At 41.1% G+C, this 17,209-nt stretch overlaps 1 protein-coding gene across 1 annotated transcript; it reads left to right on the top strand.

The window, feature by feature from the left end:
* Positions 1-111: 111 nt before the first annotated feature.
* On the top strand, positions 112-16,532 carry noc2l (NOC2-like nucleolar associated transcriptional repressor). Its single transcript, XM_020632228.3, has 18 exons — positions 112-268; positions 679-813; positions 916-1,093; positions 1,174-1,420; positions 2,229-2,319; positions 2,420-2,498; positions 2,755-2,865; positions 4,568-4,681; positions 4,873-5,061; positions 5,468-5,607; positions 6,325-6,436; positions 8,239-8,352; positions 9,975-10,076; positions 10,389-10,532; positions 13,244-13,357; positions 13,595-13,730; positions 15,456-15,554; positions 16,199-16,532. The coding sequence occupies exons 1-18, from the start codon at positions 249-251 to the stop codon at positions 16,330-16,332; spliced, it is 2,259 nt and encodes a 752-aa protein (XP_020487884.2). The 5' UTR covers positions 112-248; the 3' UTR covers positions 16,333-16,532.
* The last annotated feature ends 677 nt before the right edge of the window (positions 16,533-17,209 follow it).

Genomic DNA, 17,209 nt, shown 5'->3' with positions numbered 1-17,209 from the left:
TTCATCAACCCAATTTGATTAAGTGTTTAAAAGAAGGAATGTTGACGCTTTAGTGTTTTAATTATAAGTCGAAAGATATCCGTGATGCTGGATCTAAAATAATTATGCTCACTTTAAAATGTGTGTAAACACAATTAGCCTGTGGTGTATGATCTGTAGGACCCATGAACCGTAAAACCAACCTCTTTCGTTTTGCACCGTGGGATTGTGGGTAATGTGGCTGAACTCTATCACGTTTTGGATCCAGCATGGCAGGCAAACAGAAGAGGTCGGTGAACGCTTTTCTTTACTTTTGCTCCATATTCCCGAGTTTCAGCGTGAAGTTTAATTGTGGTGTGTGTGTCCATGTGTTGTCATTCCAGTCGGCACATTTATGGGATTGACAAAGTCGTTTAAAACCAAAGTTAACACCATATGCGGTAGTGTCTTAGCCACCATGCTACCAGGTTAGCTCACTGCCTAAATACAGTGATGGCTTCATGTTAGTCTTTACCTCTTATAAACGTGGACCGCATGTTATAGGAGATTTTTGCAATTGACGAACAAACCTGTCAAAAGCTGTCAGTCAAACTAGAATACGTTTAAAATGACGGTGGTAACAGAAAGTCATGCCTTTAAAATAGCTCCCTAGCACATGTTGGTTAACTTATTTCATGTTTTGTTCTTATTTGTTCTTAGGAAATTGGAAGACCTAAGTGTGGATGAGTTCCTGCTGTCAGGGTTTGACTCTGCTGGTGAATCTGAAGAAGATACTCCCAAACAGAATGGACTCACTAAAAAGACGAAAGATCAGAAATCTGCAACCTCTAACATGTAAGTTCTTTGACATGGATTTTAATAAACAAAGTAAAAACCTGTCTAGGACAGGCGTGCAACTCTGCAGTGATTTTTGTGCTTGCTTTTGTTTGTTTTCAGTGACGAAAAGAGGGAAGGCAAGGCCTCCATGCATAAGCAGCAGCTGTCTAGGTTACAGAATAAAGATCCTGAGTTCTATAAGTTCCTGCAAGAGAACGACCAAACACTGCTGAACTTTGATGACACAGACAGCTCTGACGATGAGGAGAAGTACCACACACTGCCATCTGCACTGGAGGTGAGTCAGTTGCTGATGTCTTAGTTGACGAGTCCTCTTGTAAAAACAATATTTTTCACTCCAGCGTGTTTTGCTTGTAGGAGGCAGGCTCTGGTGACGAAGACGACGATGACAATGATAATGGTCAAGAAGCTTTGAAAAAATCCAAGAAGGCTGTGGAGACAATAAAAGTAACCGACAAAATGATTCAAGAGTGGAAAGCAGCTATGAAGAAGGAACCTTCACCTCGTCTCTTCAGAGAAGTCACCCAGGCTTTTAAGGCCGCTGTGGCCACAACCAAGGGTGAAGGAGGCGGTCAGTGTCGATACAAAGTGGCCGACAGCTCAGGTAAGACGAAGTGTTTAATACAAAGTGCTTTTTTGTGTTCTGAAACTTTACTGTTAATGTTTGTGTTTTTCTCCTTTTCTTTTCTTTTTTTTTTTCTGCAAGTTTCCTGTGACATCATTGCACAACACAATGTTGCCTTTATTGTGTACAACCCAAATTTAGTTTTTGTAACTATTTTAAAAACAATATCTTTTTAGATATTTACAGATGTTTAACAAGAAAAGTTTTTTTATATATATACAAAATAAGCTGCTGCTGTAGAGTACTTTTTAAATTCAAGCAGCTGCTCAGAAACTTTTCGTATACCATGAAAAATTATATTTTTTTAGGGGGAAAGAAAGTGGTGAACATTTACATACTGTGACCTTTGACGTTGATAAAAACAATGCAACAGACATTTCAATTAATACCTTAAAAGTATGGAGGGTTGAAAGAAATGCTACTCAGATATTTTTTTGGTTTCACATTTAACATGTTCTTAAATTTTTAGTATGAAGAGTTGCAATATTATAATAATAATAACAATACTGTTGCTGGTGTCCATTTGGTACTTTTTAATACACTTAAAACTTTAGTCACAAACAGAAACTTACCTCAGTAGTGACTATATGAAACCAACATTGGCCATTTGTTTCAGCTTCATCACCTCAGCTTCATTTACACATCTTTTTTTTTTTACATAACATCCAGTGAATGCTTTGATGACATTTTTTTGAATAATGAAGCTTGTACTGAATGGTAAAATACACTTCAACATTTTATATTCCATGAATATGAAAAACTAACTTTTTTTCTTGACATCCTGCAGTTTTCAACGCCTTGGTCCTGTTCTGTATCAGAGATATTTATGGGGCCCTGCAGAGGATGCTCAGCCTCAAGGCAGTAAAAGACCAGAAGAAGTATGAATGTCACATGCCGATCCAGCGTCCTGTTAATAGTTGAATTGAAGCTGTGGAAAGATGGTTTACACCTGTCACTCTTTGTCTGTTTTGCTCACAGGCTAGTGTTCCCTTCGTCTAGTCAGAAGTGGCAGAAGAATCAGATCGACATCAAGATGTATCTCAGTGGAGTAGTTCAGGTTTGATATGCAGTTTTCTTCTAGTGTGTCTCCTTTGGGTTTGTCTCTGATCTTTCCTCGAATTTATTTCTGCCTCTTCTCTTATGAGGTGGACAGGGGTGATCTACAGTAGATCAAGTGTGGAGAAGTGTCCTTTTTCTTTTTAATCCTTTGACATAGAACAATGCTGAACATGCTTTGAAACAAAACTCCTCTTCTCTGTTTTGTCAACCTGTGTTGGTCTCTGACATGTCTTTGTTTCTGTCTCCATTTGTAGCTGTTATCGTGTCTGACAGAGACTACAGTCATCAGTGCTGTCCTGCGGCATGCAAACCAGCTGGTACCTTATTACCTTTGTCTACCCAAACAGTGTCGTCACCTTATGAAGGTAAGGCATACGTTACCATAGGATGGTATTTCATCTCAGGGGTTGACATTAAATTCAATTTGCCACTGGCCCAGGAACATTATTTTGATTTGTAAAATAACAGTCAAACTACCTTATCTTTTCAATACTTAACTTCCTTGTTTGTATATGTCTGCATTGATCGAGGGATTTGGCGAAAGACTGAGGCGCCGTGTCCACCTGTGTTTACAGCTGACCGACTTTTAGACAAGCGCTCTGCCGTTTTTGTGCGGCCGCTCCGAGCGCTCAAGTTGAAAGTATTTCAACTTTTCAGAAAGACGCTGTTGACGTCACCAGCGTTCTTTTTGAAAATGTATTTTATAATCCATATTTTAGCCTCCTACGGATCATATCTTGTACCCACACCCTCTTCACTCCGTGTCTGCTGGGGTAAAAAAAACAATCTAAAATATCAAACATGCAGGAAAAAGTAACGGAGCTGTGTCGTTCATACAGCGGCAGTTGTTAACGCACTGTTGTCATAGAGACAGGACAGACGTGCGGCGCTTTTCTTCTCAGCTAACAAGCGCTTCATGCAGACGCTCCCGAGCGCACAGCCAGCGCTTTTTCTGCCCAGAAAAAACGCTAGGTGGACACTGGACCTAAGGCTGTCTTCTAAGCCGCCTTCTATACTAATAGTATGTACTGATTCGGCCAAAATGCAGCATGCAAATAAATGCGATATCCGCAGTATGCAAAAATACTGATTCAGGAAAAATGTACAGTATGCATCAGACCAGTCTCCCTCATGTACTGTTTCCTGCCATTCAAAGCACCAGAGACTGAGATGACAGATAGCAACAGCCACCTTAACAGAGGAAATCATCACAATCAGACCAACCCACACAAAGATATCACCAATGATCTTTTTTTTTTTATTCTGAAAATCATGAAACCAAAATGAATCACTTGCCAGCTTCTTCAGACCAAAAGTGGATGCTACACTGTAGCGGCGTTTGCCATCAGCTGGGCTGTTGTTTACTTCCACATTCCAAGACCTGGAACCTGCCGGGCATTCTGCAAAATAAACACAGACTGGCAGTCATACCACTGTTGAATGCAGTATGCAGTGCGTACTGCATAGTACGTTTGATAGCAGTAGGCGGTTTTGAAAACATCGTACATTTTTAGCTGCATCCTGTTCCAGCCAACTGAAACGCTCTCCTTTCTGTTTTCATACTCTCGTCACTCTCCCACCACTCTTCCGATGATATTCCTATCTTCCACTGTTAATTTTACTGGCTTTAGCTGGAAACTGGTGATTTAAAGGAACACTTTGCTACACTAATGTATGAGAGGAAACCAGTGTTACAATTCATGTCCATGTGTACAATCGCAGTGTAGTGAGGAGTGAAGCTCTTTGTGTTGGCTGCCTTTCAACAATGACACACAGCAAAGGGCTCTTACTAAAGGTTGATGCGTCATTAATATGATGATTTGACAAGAATCACTGACAAAACACCAGTATCACAGGAAAATTAAATATGTTACTTTTGCTGTTGATTTTCAAGGCAGCATTTTTACTGGCCTGAGTTTGCCATGTTTGTCAGCTGCACCGTAGCCTTTCAATCGTTGCTCTAGACCAGTCATATTGTCAGACCTGCATATAATTCTTAAGTGATTCTTCGAAAAATGTTTTACCCTTATTATTTCTTTACCATCCGTCTCATGTGTTTTTGCCTAGCAACTGTTGAAACAGTGGAGCACAGGGGAGGAGACGAGTCGCGTTCTTGCTTTCTTGGCCCTCAACAAAATCTGCAGACACAAGCAGGAAACGTATCTCAACCCTGTTCTCAAGGTGAGCTAAATGCAGAATGATGCGTGAATAGAAATACAACAAACTTGGATGAAAGATTGACTATGATTAACTTAAAATTGTCAAAAAAAGAGAGTTCTGTTTTTCTTTTTAATGTAATAATTCCACACCCAGCACCTAAAACAAGTTTGTTTTCTATTTAATGAAGTGTTTTTTTGTCCTTTTTTTTCCAGCAAATGTACATTTCCTATGTACAAAACTGTAAGTTCACATCCCCCAATGTGCTACCCATGATCAACTTCATGCAGCGCACCTTAACAGAGATGTATTCCCTGGACACACAAGTCTCTTACCAGCATGCCTTCATCTACATCCGACAGCTGGCCATCCACCTCAGGAATGCCATGGCCATGAAGAAAAAGGTTGGTTTGTTACTTTGTGCTCAGAAAGATGGTTTGCTTTATAGAGAGAGAGAACGATAGGACATAAAAAGACATGGTTAAATTGTTTTTCTTGGACGTGTTTGTCCATTCAGGCTTATTGATTGAAGGATTATTCATTTTAAATATCATTCATCCTGGTGACTCTAGCATCTACATTATTAACTCTGCTGCTACAGGGTCGATCATGAAGCTGATGTGCTGCACTCAGAGTTTATAGATATTGTTCATTTCGGACTCCTGTCCCTAATGGTGTGTTCACTTCTTGGTTTAATTGTGAATTTTCGGAGTAGATCATACAGAGTTCAGCTCTTCATGGAGGTTCATATCCAGTTTTCTAATCAAATACAAACCTAAAAAAAAACATGTGTTTGTGTGTGCTCTGCAGGAAACATACCAGTCAGTGTATAACTGGCAGTATATCCACTGTCTGTACCTGTGGTGTCGCGTCCTCAGCTCCCTCCATCCCAGCGATGTACTCCAACCTCTCATCTATCCACTCTGCCAGGTCATAATTGGCACCATCAAGTGAGTATATGTACATGCAATTTAAATTCTTAAAGTTCTTTTAGTCTTTTTGGTCAATCTGAGAAAATATTTTTTGATCGTATCTATATATATTTTTATATGTATTAAAAATAATAGGCTGAAATGATCACATTTTTCACATTTTTGCTTGAAGAAAAAATTATTTCGATTTTACAATGAATTATAAATACGCAATACTTTGCTTTTCTGGTCAATTTCAACAATGGATTTATGATTGTATCAATTCATGTAATCCACTAAACAAAATCTCAGTGCCTGCTGCATTAGATAATTAATCATAACTGATTACTGAAGAGTTTTTTTGATTTGACAAAGTTTTCAGTGTTTGCAACAAAATAATATTAACCTTAAAACTCATGGCTCAATAATGACACCAGTCTATTTGATATTCAATTACCGGTAGATCGGGTCACCCCTACTAGAAGTAACATTCTGCCATCAACAATTGAGGCAGATTTTCTTGTCAAACTTGAAGTCTGTACTAGTACAATACTGAGGTGAATCAGTGAATGTGTGGAGAACTTAATTAATGTTCTATACTGATACTGTATGACATTTTTGTAGTCCAAGCATTAATTAGCCCTTTTTTAAATACCGTTTAAATGATGTGGTTTATTTGAATCTAACATTTCCATGTCCATTTTTCCAACTGCAGGGGGCGACATTGACCAATGTTTTCTTTCTCTCTCTGAACAGACTAGTGCCCACATCAAGATATCACCCTCTGAGGATGCACTGTTGCAGAGCCCTCACCCTTCTTTCTAGCAGCACCAACACATTTGTCCCGGTTCTGCCTTTCCTCCTGGAGGTAGGACTTCTTGTCATCTTCAGTAACCAGAGACAGTGGATAAGTGTGGTTCTGAACAGGAGTGATGCAGCTTGTGCAGATTATATGTTTCTAATAGTCTTAAAAAAAATCACCAGCACACAAAAGTAAAACAGAAGGTTTAAATTATTCTGAATAATTCTGAATAAACAAGAGGTCATTGGTTGTTGTTTGCCAACAAAGAAACGATGAAAAGGTAGATTTGGTGAAATGTTCCATCAGTCGTTTTGTGTGGAAACATCAGTGGTGAATGAAAAGCATTTTGGTCTTAACGGCCCTGACTATAGGAGCTCAAGAGGAAACACATTTATGGGTAGGACTGTGTGAAACAGACGAGAGAAACCTTTGTTATCAGACCAATCACAGGTCACCAACTGACAACACTTTGTCTGGCTCAGGTGTTGAACACGTGATTGTGCGGTGTGTCTTGTGCACAAATTTGTGCTTGTGTTTATGCATGCTGGGGGGGGGGGGGGGGGGGCTGTTGTGGTCCGTTGGAGGAGAACGGTGCACTGGCGACAGGAGCTGGCACCGCCCACTAGGAGTGCACGCAGTTTTGTGTTGATTTGTGTGTGCGTGCAGGCATGCAGCAGTTTGGCCGAAGTGATAAAAGCATGGTTGTGGTTTACACTCTGGTCCTTACACGCTGTGAAGACCACATCCTCTCTGCCTTGGGCCCACTCCCCACCTCTTTTTCCCTGCACACACACAGTCATCCCCCTAACCCCCAAAAGCAAACCGTGTTTATTTGTGACGCACAATATTTCCTGTGTTTTTTTTTTTTTTCCTCCTTTACTGTTCCCCTTGTTAAAGCACTGTTAAAGGCGGGCTGAGGTATGCTGCTACTGTTTTAATTAGAGCAGCAGAAGCAGCGCCTTCCTCCTGTGTGTCTGTGCCTGTGTGTGTTCTCGCTTCTCCGAGGGGGGTGTACGATTTGGAGCTTCCTGCTTTAGTAGCTGTGCATGTGTCTATGTGTTGGAGAGTGTGTGTGTGTGTGTGTACGTGCACGCGCCAGGGTTGGCCCATGCTTTCCCACTTCCCCCTGGCTCCCCCGCAGACCGCCACCACATCCTATGTTTGTACAGACAGCACCGGCCAGGAGCGTTGCTCTGCTTCGCACACTGAGCACATTAACGACCACACACACGAACACACAAACGCACACAAATGCACAAAGATACGGGGAGTCAGAAATAGCTTGATACACAAATACAAGGCAGAAATTCACTTGCACGCTGTGGGCAGATGTGAAAGCTAAAGCTTGTAGACAAATAGCCCACACGTTGGCTAGAATGTACCTTCACAGATGAAGATAGAGATGTGTCATCTCACTAACACTGCGAGTATGTAAAGCAAACTGTGCAGAATAATCTTCATAACTATTGAGAATATCTGTAGAACTCTTTAAACATATAGATCAAATGTTGGTTTTTTTATGCTCAATGAACTTCTGAAAAGGTGAGGTCTCCAAGGAAGAATACAAATATAGTTTTAATCCATTTTAATTTTGAAAGATGTAAAGAAAAAGTGAACCTACAAACAAGCAGGACAGGACAACATAAATATTAACTCACAATGAAAAGATAATGCAAAATACATCAGAAACACTTCGTTGATATAAAATGACCGAACTTCTCCATATATAAGTTTACTAATGTTGGAGTAGGAGCGTCATGGGGTTCACTCAAAATAGTGAAAATGCATTATTTTACAAATAACATGGATCATTTCTGAGCACGTTGGTCCCAGTTCAACATCGTCATCTTATATCCACTGCTTTGTAGATCTTTCAACAGGTGGACTTCAACAAGAAGCCCGGGCGAATGAGTAAGAAGCCGATCAACTTTGCAGTTATCCTGAAACTTAGCAAGGTCAACCTGATGGAGAAGGCTTACAAGGTGAGTGTTACTGTGATCCAGCACTAATCGGGGCAGATAGAAGGTCACATTAGTTTCTCTACAGTTTAGGAAGAAGACTCCGTGTTAAGCCGCCCTCTGTGTACTGTTGTTTGTGTTCCTCTTTCTCATGTCTCTCACTGAAAAGAAGCAGCAGCTGATCAGATGAGTGAAGTCTTAATGTTATTTTCACGCTGCTCCCTAACACCTTGTTGGCCTGCGTGTGTACATAAGGGGATTGAGGGCAACACCGAGGGCTCAGGACTCTAAAACTGGTCCTCAGTCGCCACGCTCAGCACTACCGCAAAGAGGATTGTAGCACGGCCCTGTGGGATTATCCCTCGCATGCCGCTCGCTAGTGCTGTTTTAACTGCTGCCGCCTCGGCAGAAGCTACCAAACCCTGCCTTGTAGACTGACACCAGTTAGGGCTGAACGTCCACAGATCAGACTGGACAGAGATAAACAGATCTAAGACTTTTTCTGTGTTCACCAAAGGCCTATTCCGCTCAAATTTTGTTTACAAATTAGTTTTTTTAAATTCGTGTTTTACTGAGCACTTCTCCTTTGCTGAGATAATCCATCCACCTGACTGACCTGTGGCATATCAAGATGCTGATCAGACAGGATGATTATTTCACAGGTTTTCCTTGTCAGAAACTGGCTCAGGGAAGCTCATCTGCATGCATGTTGTCCGCACTGTTGTCTTTACTTGGATGCAGTTCATGGTTGTAGAGATACAATGACAAGATCCTGAGGCCCATATGCCTCGCCTGTCAGGTGGATGGATTATATCGAAAAAGGAGAAGTGCTCACTGACAGATTTTAACAAACCTATGAACGAAATGTGAAAGTAATAGGCCCTTTGTGTACATAGAACAATTCTAAGATCTTTGATTTCAGTCTTGCATTTAAATTTTTGTTGAGTTTATTTACAAAGAAAGGCAGCATAGTGTTTTATTTTGCAGATTATCTACCCCTTAATCTAGCCAAGTGAATTCTCTAAATTATATTTGATTGAATCCGTAGTAGAGTGCAGAATGTGCTTCATGGTCCGTTCTTAGTTGATAGGCACCGCTTTAAAAGGTGAAGTCCTTCAGGGGCTTCATGATGCCAGTTCAGCCAAATGTTTTTGTTCTTTTTGTTTTTGTGCTGAACTGGAAAATATTTCTTTTTTTTTTTAATCTGGCTTTTTCCCATTGACCATCATGGAAATTACCAGTTAATAAGACTGAATATCTTTTTTTATTAACCCTAACTTATTCAGTTTTCAAACTCAGCAAAACTAACAATCTTAAAGTAGCTAGCATTAATCATCCTTAATCATTCCTACCAGGTTCTTATTGCTTCTCTTAACTGACAGAATCAACGCTCAGAGGACACAACACCAAATGTTTTCTGACTTTTTGAACAGTTACTTTATGAGGTTAGAAAATCAGAGGTCTGCAACAGGCTATGCTTGGCTAAGCAGTCAGTAATTCTTTGGTGAAACTAAATGCTAATGAAGATTTAAATCTCAGTTTAGCCGTTATGTCTACTGATTTTAGTTGCTTGGAAAAGGTAATTGAAGTTTTACACATCTGTGTGAATATTTCTTTTAATGAATCTAATTGTTCTTCTTTTGTAGGACGGGCTGATTGACCAGCTGTATGACCTGATCCTGGAATACTTTCACACTCAGGCCAGTTCCATCGGTTTCCCAGAGCTTGCCCTGCCCACAGTCCTCCAGGTAACCTTAAAACTGATGCTGGCAGGATCTTGGTCATAAAATGATTTTATATCCTCAAATCTAAAAAAAAAAAAAATTGTACATAACAACGCTCTTATTGATCCGAAGCTAACAAGAACGCAGTGACACTGAACATCACTCACAAATTGTCAGATAACACGATTCTGGATTTGCCTGGCTGAATCTGCTTCCCTTTAGGGGAAACAACCCCAAAGCCTCCTCTGCTCTGCCTGAAATAACACCGTATGGGTGGACTTGATGATCCTTCACACCGGTTCGTTCCTTCTCACACTCCCTCTCATGTCCCTGCAGCTGAAAGGGTTCCTGAAGGAATGCAAAGTGGCCAATTACTGCAAGCCAGTGCGCCAGCTGCTGGAGAAGGTGCAGGAGAACAGCAGCTTCATCACAGGTCGCAGACAGAAGGCTGCTTTCGGAGTGGCCGATGCCTCTGCTGTGGTGAGTGTGTGCGTGTGTGTGAAAGACAGTGGGAGTGATGTCACAGGATGACTGTCTTGTCCTTATTTCTCAGACTGCTGTGTCAGGGTCATCATTGTACTTTTTAAAAAAAATTTTTTTTATCTGTGCCATGTTTCCTAATACAACTTGTTTTGAGCCTTTTTTAAAGAAGGTTCTGAAAGATTTAAAAGTGAGTTAATGAAGTCTGGTGCTTTTGCATCAAAACGAAACCTTAAAGGAAAGTTTAAGGTACCAAGAAAAACATTTCAAATGTAATAAAATAACTCATAAGGTATAAAATATAGAAGTTGTTAGAGTTAATAATGATGAAAAAAACTTAAGGAAACTCATTGGCTTGTTCCTAATAATCCCTCAATGATTTTCTTCAAATGATCAAAAGTGAACGTTATTATTAGACGTTCAAGGGTCATAAAAGGTCAAACTACTTAAACATCTGCATTGTTATCAAGAAGGGAATGTCAGTCAAAGATACATTTACTGTGATCTTTACTGTAGCATGTTGAATGGTATTTGTAACCAGCCATGTTTGGTCATTCTTGTTGAGCCACGTAACATTCAGTTCATAAAACACCATTCTCCTGTACGACAATCCGTTAGTTCTTTTCAATGAGAGAGACTTCTGTTGTTTTTTACACTGAGAAACATTATTTTAATATTGATTACTGCAAGCTGCTGTGTCGGTCCACCTTAGAATAAAATATTGATTAAATTAATTAATTGAAAGGTGAGACCTAAAACTGAAAGTCTATCAACAACAATGTATCCTCAATAACAGAAAAACAAGACAATCCACAGATTTAAAAGCTCTTCAGTTTGGGATTCTTTCCATGTTTCCCTCTTGCTTTTACAAAGCTCAGACATAATGCGATGGGTTGTGATTATTGGTATCAAGCAGCTGGGACTTGGTCTGAAGTCGTTAAAGCTTGTAAGAGAAACACAAAAAACCTCTCCAAGAAGGATCTAGATTTAAAACGTATTCCACTGGAGGAATATCAAAGCCTCTCCCCCCCCAAACATCTGAACATGCACCGCTTCCTAACGGTGAAGTCCACTGACAAGTTTTTTGTGAAGGAGTGAAGTGCATTGTTGTCGTCAGTTTTCTGCTATTTCTGTGAAACTATTTTACAAGCTTTTTATGTAAACAGACTATGTCTTGAGTGCTTTCAATTCATGTTTGGCCCAAAACACAATACAAATCAAGACCTGACAAAACTAGTTTGAGCCCAGAAAATGCTGTGTTTAGCAAAAGGGTGCTTGGCATGCCCTGAATGCTCTAAGCCCTCAGGCCTCACTTGGGACATTTTTGTCCATTGCCATGTTTAATTTTAAGATCACATTTGAATCCCTGTGGTATTTCATTTGGCAGAGATGTGCATTTTTTGAACCTCATATGTTATATGTCAATAGTATTTTAAAAAAGTGACACACCACAGTATAATGTCAAAATAGTTCTGTTGACTTCCATTAGAACACATTTTTGTGTAAAAGTATTTTCTAAGCAAAGGCTAAGCTAAGTTTGCTAGCTAGTATGGTCTCGGTTTTTTACACGTCAAAATATAGCAAACTACTACTACTGCATTTTATCTTCCCTTTAACGGCCAGTGTGACGTTCACGGACCGCTGTGAGGATAGGAATATCAGGTACCCCCCCCCCCCCCCCCCCCCCCCCCCAAAAAAAAAAAAAAAAAAAAACATTTTTTGTGTTTTCTCCATCAAACTATCTTTTGCATGAAGTCCCCAGTTTGGCATTTAAAGGGTTACATTTCTAAAAAAGAATAAATATTTACTGTTTTACAAACATTACTGAAGCTTGTCAAAAGATTTTGTTCAGTAATATTAATAACTAATTATTTTATGGCAGTTAATTGAGATGTGTACATTTTTGTCCCTAAGGGAACTTTTTTTTTTTTTTTTTTTAACCAAGAACAAGAGTTAAGGAAATTCACAATAGATCATTAACCACGCAGACAGACGGCAGCGCCAGCTCCTGTTGCTGCTGCCCTGTTCTCAGTAGAAGCTGTCGCTCTAGTATCCACTCCCTGGTGGCGGTGTCACTGCAGGCCGAGGAGACAGGACAGCCCTGCTGCTGCTGCCGCTGCTGTGGAAAAGGCCACAGCCCCCCTCCGGCCCCCCACCCCTGCTAACATGTCAAAAACTGAGAGCTAGCCTAATTAATGATACCCTGCCTCGGTCCAGGTCACACTCTGTTGTTCCTTGTCTTTGTCTGTTGGCTCCATGAGGAAATCACTCATTGTACCTTTCCGAGTCCAGGTTGGATGAAGAAGTTGCTTTTCTGTTATATTTTCTTATACGTTTTTTTACATGAATGCCACCAATCTTATTTGCGGCGGAGCAAATTGTTGTAAATGTGTTAAGCAAACCGATGGAGATGACCGCGATCTGTTCACTCTATTGGATTTGTTGGTCAGGTAATGTGATTTGGCCTAATCAATATCATCCACAAAGACCTTTAGGGCCCTAAGAAGATCTGCTGGTCTCCTCTTTTCTGTCATCGTCGATCTGTTTTCTGCATCCTCCCACTCTTACCTTATTCTCTTTTAATCCATTTCTCTTTTTTTTTTTCAAAATGCTCATGCAAAGATCAGCTTCCTGTTCAGCAAGATAAACCAAAATATACCTGTAGCTGTATTTTTCAACACAAAAAGCTTTAATCATCTTGTCCTCTTCAGGCGGCCTGGGAGAAGAAGATGCAGGAGGAGGGAACTCCCCTCAGCAGGTACTACAGCCAGTGGAAGAAGCTGAGAGAGAAGGAGATCCAGCTGGAGATCTCCGGCAAAGAAAGGGTAACTATCCAACAGCAAGAACCACACACATTTGCCTCATCCTGCTCAGTCCTCATGAATCACTTTTGGTTATTCCTTTTTGGCTGTCACTGTTAACCACAAGAAATGCCGTTTCATATAAATAATAAACAGCCATGCTACAAATTTGACCAGAAATATATTTCCTATCCTCAGAAATGATGCAATGAAAGTGTATGTATTTGTGTATTTAGACAGCTGTTTTTGTGTTTCGCATAGATGGAGGATCTGGACCTCCCTGAGATCAAACGGAGGAAGATTCAGGAGAAGAAGGCTGAGGACAAAAGGGAGTTCAAGGATTTGTTTCAGTCTGACAGCGACTCTGATGAAGATGATGGAGGACTCAAAATCGGAGGCAAGCTGACATCACAAACACTCACATTAAAAAGAATATTACTTGGGCTGCAGTGAGCTAAGACATCTTGGCCTCTAGGGGGCTGTGTTTTGTTGCTTTTTGCTCTACAGTGCAGAAGCAGTGAAGTAGACGATGACAGTTAAGTGCTATTTCCTTTAGATTTAGCAACATGAAGTTACCAGTGTGATCGAAGTTTTTGAACATCCACAGAGGTGACAAATAGAACCTGAAAAATCTCAGTGTATGAGACCGTTTGAAGGAACCGTCAGTTTGATCTCTCTTTAACCCCAGTGTCCTCGCAGGGTCATCCAAGGGTCACAGCCGCACCCTCCCTTTTACAGCTTTACACTCGGATTCGCTCTGAGCATTAAATAGTCCTCCACCAGGTCACAGAGGAAAGGAGTAGGCGGCCGGGGGATTTTTATTCTCTGCATCTGGACTTCATTGTAGGGAGAGTCCCTGCAAACGGATGGGCAGCTGCCGGCGAGCTACGGGCCTCCGCCTCTCACTCTCTATACACCCCTCCCACACCTCACGCGCACACACGATCTGAAACCCCCCGACAGGAAGTACAGGCTTGGATCCCAGCGGGGGATCCTAATTCAAACCAGCCTGGTGGAACAGCCAGAGGTGGCCGCTTCCTCTCTTCTCTCTCACTCTGTTTTTCCCTCTTTTTCATTCTAGCTTTGTCACTCTCTTTCCAACTCTGTGGGCTTCATCCAGCTGCCCCCATATGTCCTTTCAACACGTGCACATGCGAAGACACACACACACACATACACACACACACACACACACACACACATGTTGATGATAGAACACAAGCGAGCATACACCCACCGCCGTCTCGTCCAGTCTTGAAGAGCCAAAAGCTTTTGGGCAGCTCACCAAAGCTCTTTGTGGTCTCACACGCTCCCGGAAAGAGGAGGAGTGTGAGAGGAGGGGGCTGATGATTTAGATTGATGTGTGTGTGTGTGTGTGTGTGTGCGCCTTCGTGTGCATGTTTGTGTTAGTGTGGGTAACAAGTCTTCCAGGTCATTTTGGGTCAACCTCTGAGGTACTACTGCACAGTTTGAGTATTTTTGTCTTCTGAAGTTTAGATAGGAGGGAAATACCTGATTTTTTTTTAATTGTGTGTGTGTGCGCGTCTGCCCTTATTGTACATGTGTTTGTGAGTGTGTTGGCACTTCAGCAGACAGAGGAAGCAGTCTTTTTTTCTGTACTTCCCTTCACCGCGCCCCCAGACTCTCGTCATACCTCAACTTCAAAGTCTGTGGACCCCAGTTGTCCCTTTGGCGAAACAACACACAAACGCACAAGTTTAGCACAACACAAATTGAGACAAATTCCCTGCTTCTCTCCAGTACACACGCACACACTCACTCACACACAAACAGACTTTCCCATCATCACGGTAGCTGAGGAACCTGCCTGTTATCTCCATTTGCTATATTTAGGCTGTGAGCATAAGATGTCTGAAATTGCCGGTAGTAAACTGTCATGGGTGTTTGTGCAGCAGCAGCGGCAGCGTCTGTAATCGACTCTCGGTTCCATCTCTGGAGGAAATAGACACTTCCAGCTGCCTCTGATGCCTGGCCCACATATAGGTGTCTCCAAAGTCCTCAGACGGCAGCAATGCACCAACACAAACTTAAGAATTGTCTGAAAAAAAGTACTGCTAGACAAATTGAACTCTGTGTAATGTTTTTCATTGTTTCCCTTCAGGTAAAAAGGGCGGCCACAAGTATGATGATGATGATGATGATGATCTTGAAGATATGTTGGACATGAGTGATGATGAAGGGATGGAGGGCGGAGACTCAGGTTGGTACAATAATTTAGTCAGAAAAAAGGGCTTTTTTGTATCCTTTATAATTAAAAAATGGAAAGATGCGACCTGCTGCTTACTTGAATTTTGTATATAGACGAAACAGTAATTAATGTTTCTACCGACCCATTCTTTAGAAGGTTGCAGGTAAAAGAGTGAAGCTCATGATATCTTTTTAGATGTCCCAGAATCAGATAAGTTGAGCTACAAAAAGTGATTTGGATGGTAACAGTTTTTAGTAATATTTTCAAGCATAATTGTTTTTCTCACGAGCTTTCAGAAATTCTTTTTTCTATAAAAAAACAAAACTTTATATAGTTATGTGAGTCAATTTTTCTCAATGTTAAAATAATAGTTTCATAGAGAAGCTTTCTTGCCCTATATTCCTGTTTAATTCCTTATAAAGATAGTTTATGTACACGTAATCAGAACCAAAATCATCTGCTATTCTTTGAAATAAGTTAAAGAATGTTTAAATATAACTCAATGTTTAACTGCCCAAACATTTAATATCACCTCATAAATCAGTCCTGAAGTCTACATAGGCCCAAGCAGGACTGTTTACAAAACAGTTTACCTCTTGATACCAGCAGTGTTTCATTATCTGGATGAGTGTTAACGTTCGTCCTCTGTGTTTCAGATGATGATGATGCGGAGGAAGGGGATGAGAAGGCTTCCAGAGCTCCTCAGCCACTGTCCTCCTCTGCTCTGATAAAGCTAGCAGAGGGAGGCGAGGATCAGGTGGAGGACCTGGAGCTCTCTGATGACGACTGAGGTTTCAGAGTTGCAAACAGTCGGTGTTACCTGAGACACATCTAAAGCTCTCCACTATTTCAACTGTCTGTACTTCCAAATAATAATGACCTTTTTCTTATTTTCTTTGCTTTTGAATTTTGTATTACGTTATCTGTATAGTAAAAATGTTAATTTTTTAAGGCATTGAAATTCTATATAAAAAACGAGTTAAGAGCCCAGACTGTTTCCTTGATTTTTTTGGCTTTTTTATTTTTATTTTTACTTTTAATTATTTTAAGCATGTACGTGCATGTTGATGCACCTGAAACAAGTCATTTGTGTCTTCTGTACATGTGCACACCTGTAGGCACCCTGAGGCGTTGTGAGGACGGGCTATTTGGAGAGAGCTATGAGTCTCGGCTAGGCCGGCCAAGGGGAGGGGTGCAGAGAGGCGGGTGTTGTGCCCTGAGGCAGCAGTGCGGTGCCAGGCTGGCAGGGAGGTGTCTGATGCTGTGCCAAGACTCTCTGCCCAGGTGGTAGAGTAGCAACACAGGCTGGTCTGTTTTTGTGCCAACTCCTCACCCACCCCCTGTCCAGACCACTGTCTTGTGTGTGTGCGTGTGTGTGTGTACGTGTGTGTACACACACGCTCAAACTCCGCTTTCCTGCTGCAAAATATCCCCTTTTTCTTTCTCGACTCACTGCACCTTCCCTCAGCATTCATCACCGCACTACAGGTGATACTGGCCTTTTGTTGGATGACTGTTTATTGCATGCTTTCACTGGTGCACAATACAGGATAAAGGAGTTGTTTGACATGGATTCAAATGTCACAATGGAGATTTGATTTGAGAATCATTTTGAGTCACAAGTAGTCGTCTGGACTGAAAGCAGAGCCTTCTAGTGCTGAGGCGAG

The sequence above is a fragment of the Labrus bergylta genome, chromosome 12, assembly GCF_963930695.1.
Source record: "Labrus bergylta chromosome 12, fLabBer1.1, whole genome shotgun sequence".
NCBI classification, from domain to species: domain Eukaryota; kingdom Metazoa; phylum Chordata; class Actinopteri; order Labriformes; family Labridae; genus Labrus; species Labrus bergylta.
The sequence above is the reverse complement of the archived record's forward strand: the minus strand, read 5'-3'. Positions and strand labels throughout refer to the sequence as shown.

Excerpts from the sequence above, each read along its gene's own strand:
- noc2l (XM_020632228.3), top strand. The coding sequence starts at position 249 with ATGGCAGGCAAACAGAAGAG. Across the intron at positions 1,094-1,173 it reads CACTGCCATCTGCACTGGAG|GAGGCAGGCTCTGGTGACGA; the intron begins GTGAGTCAGTTG and ends TTTTGCTTGTAG. Across the intron at positions 15,555-16,198 it reads GATGGAGGGCGGAGACTCAG|ATGATGATGATGCGGAGGAA; the intron begins GTTGGTACAATA and ends TCTGTGTTTCAG.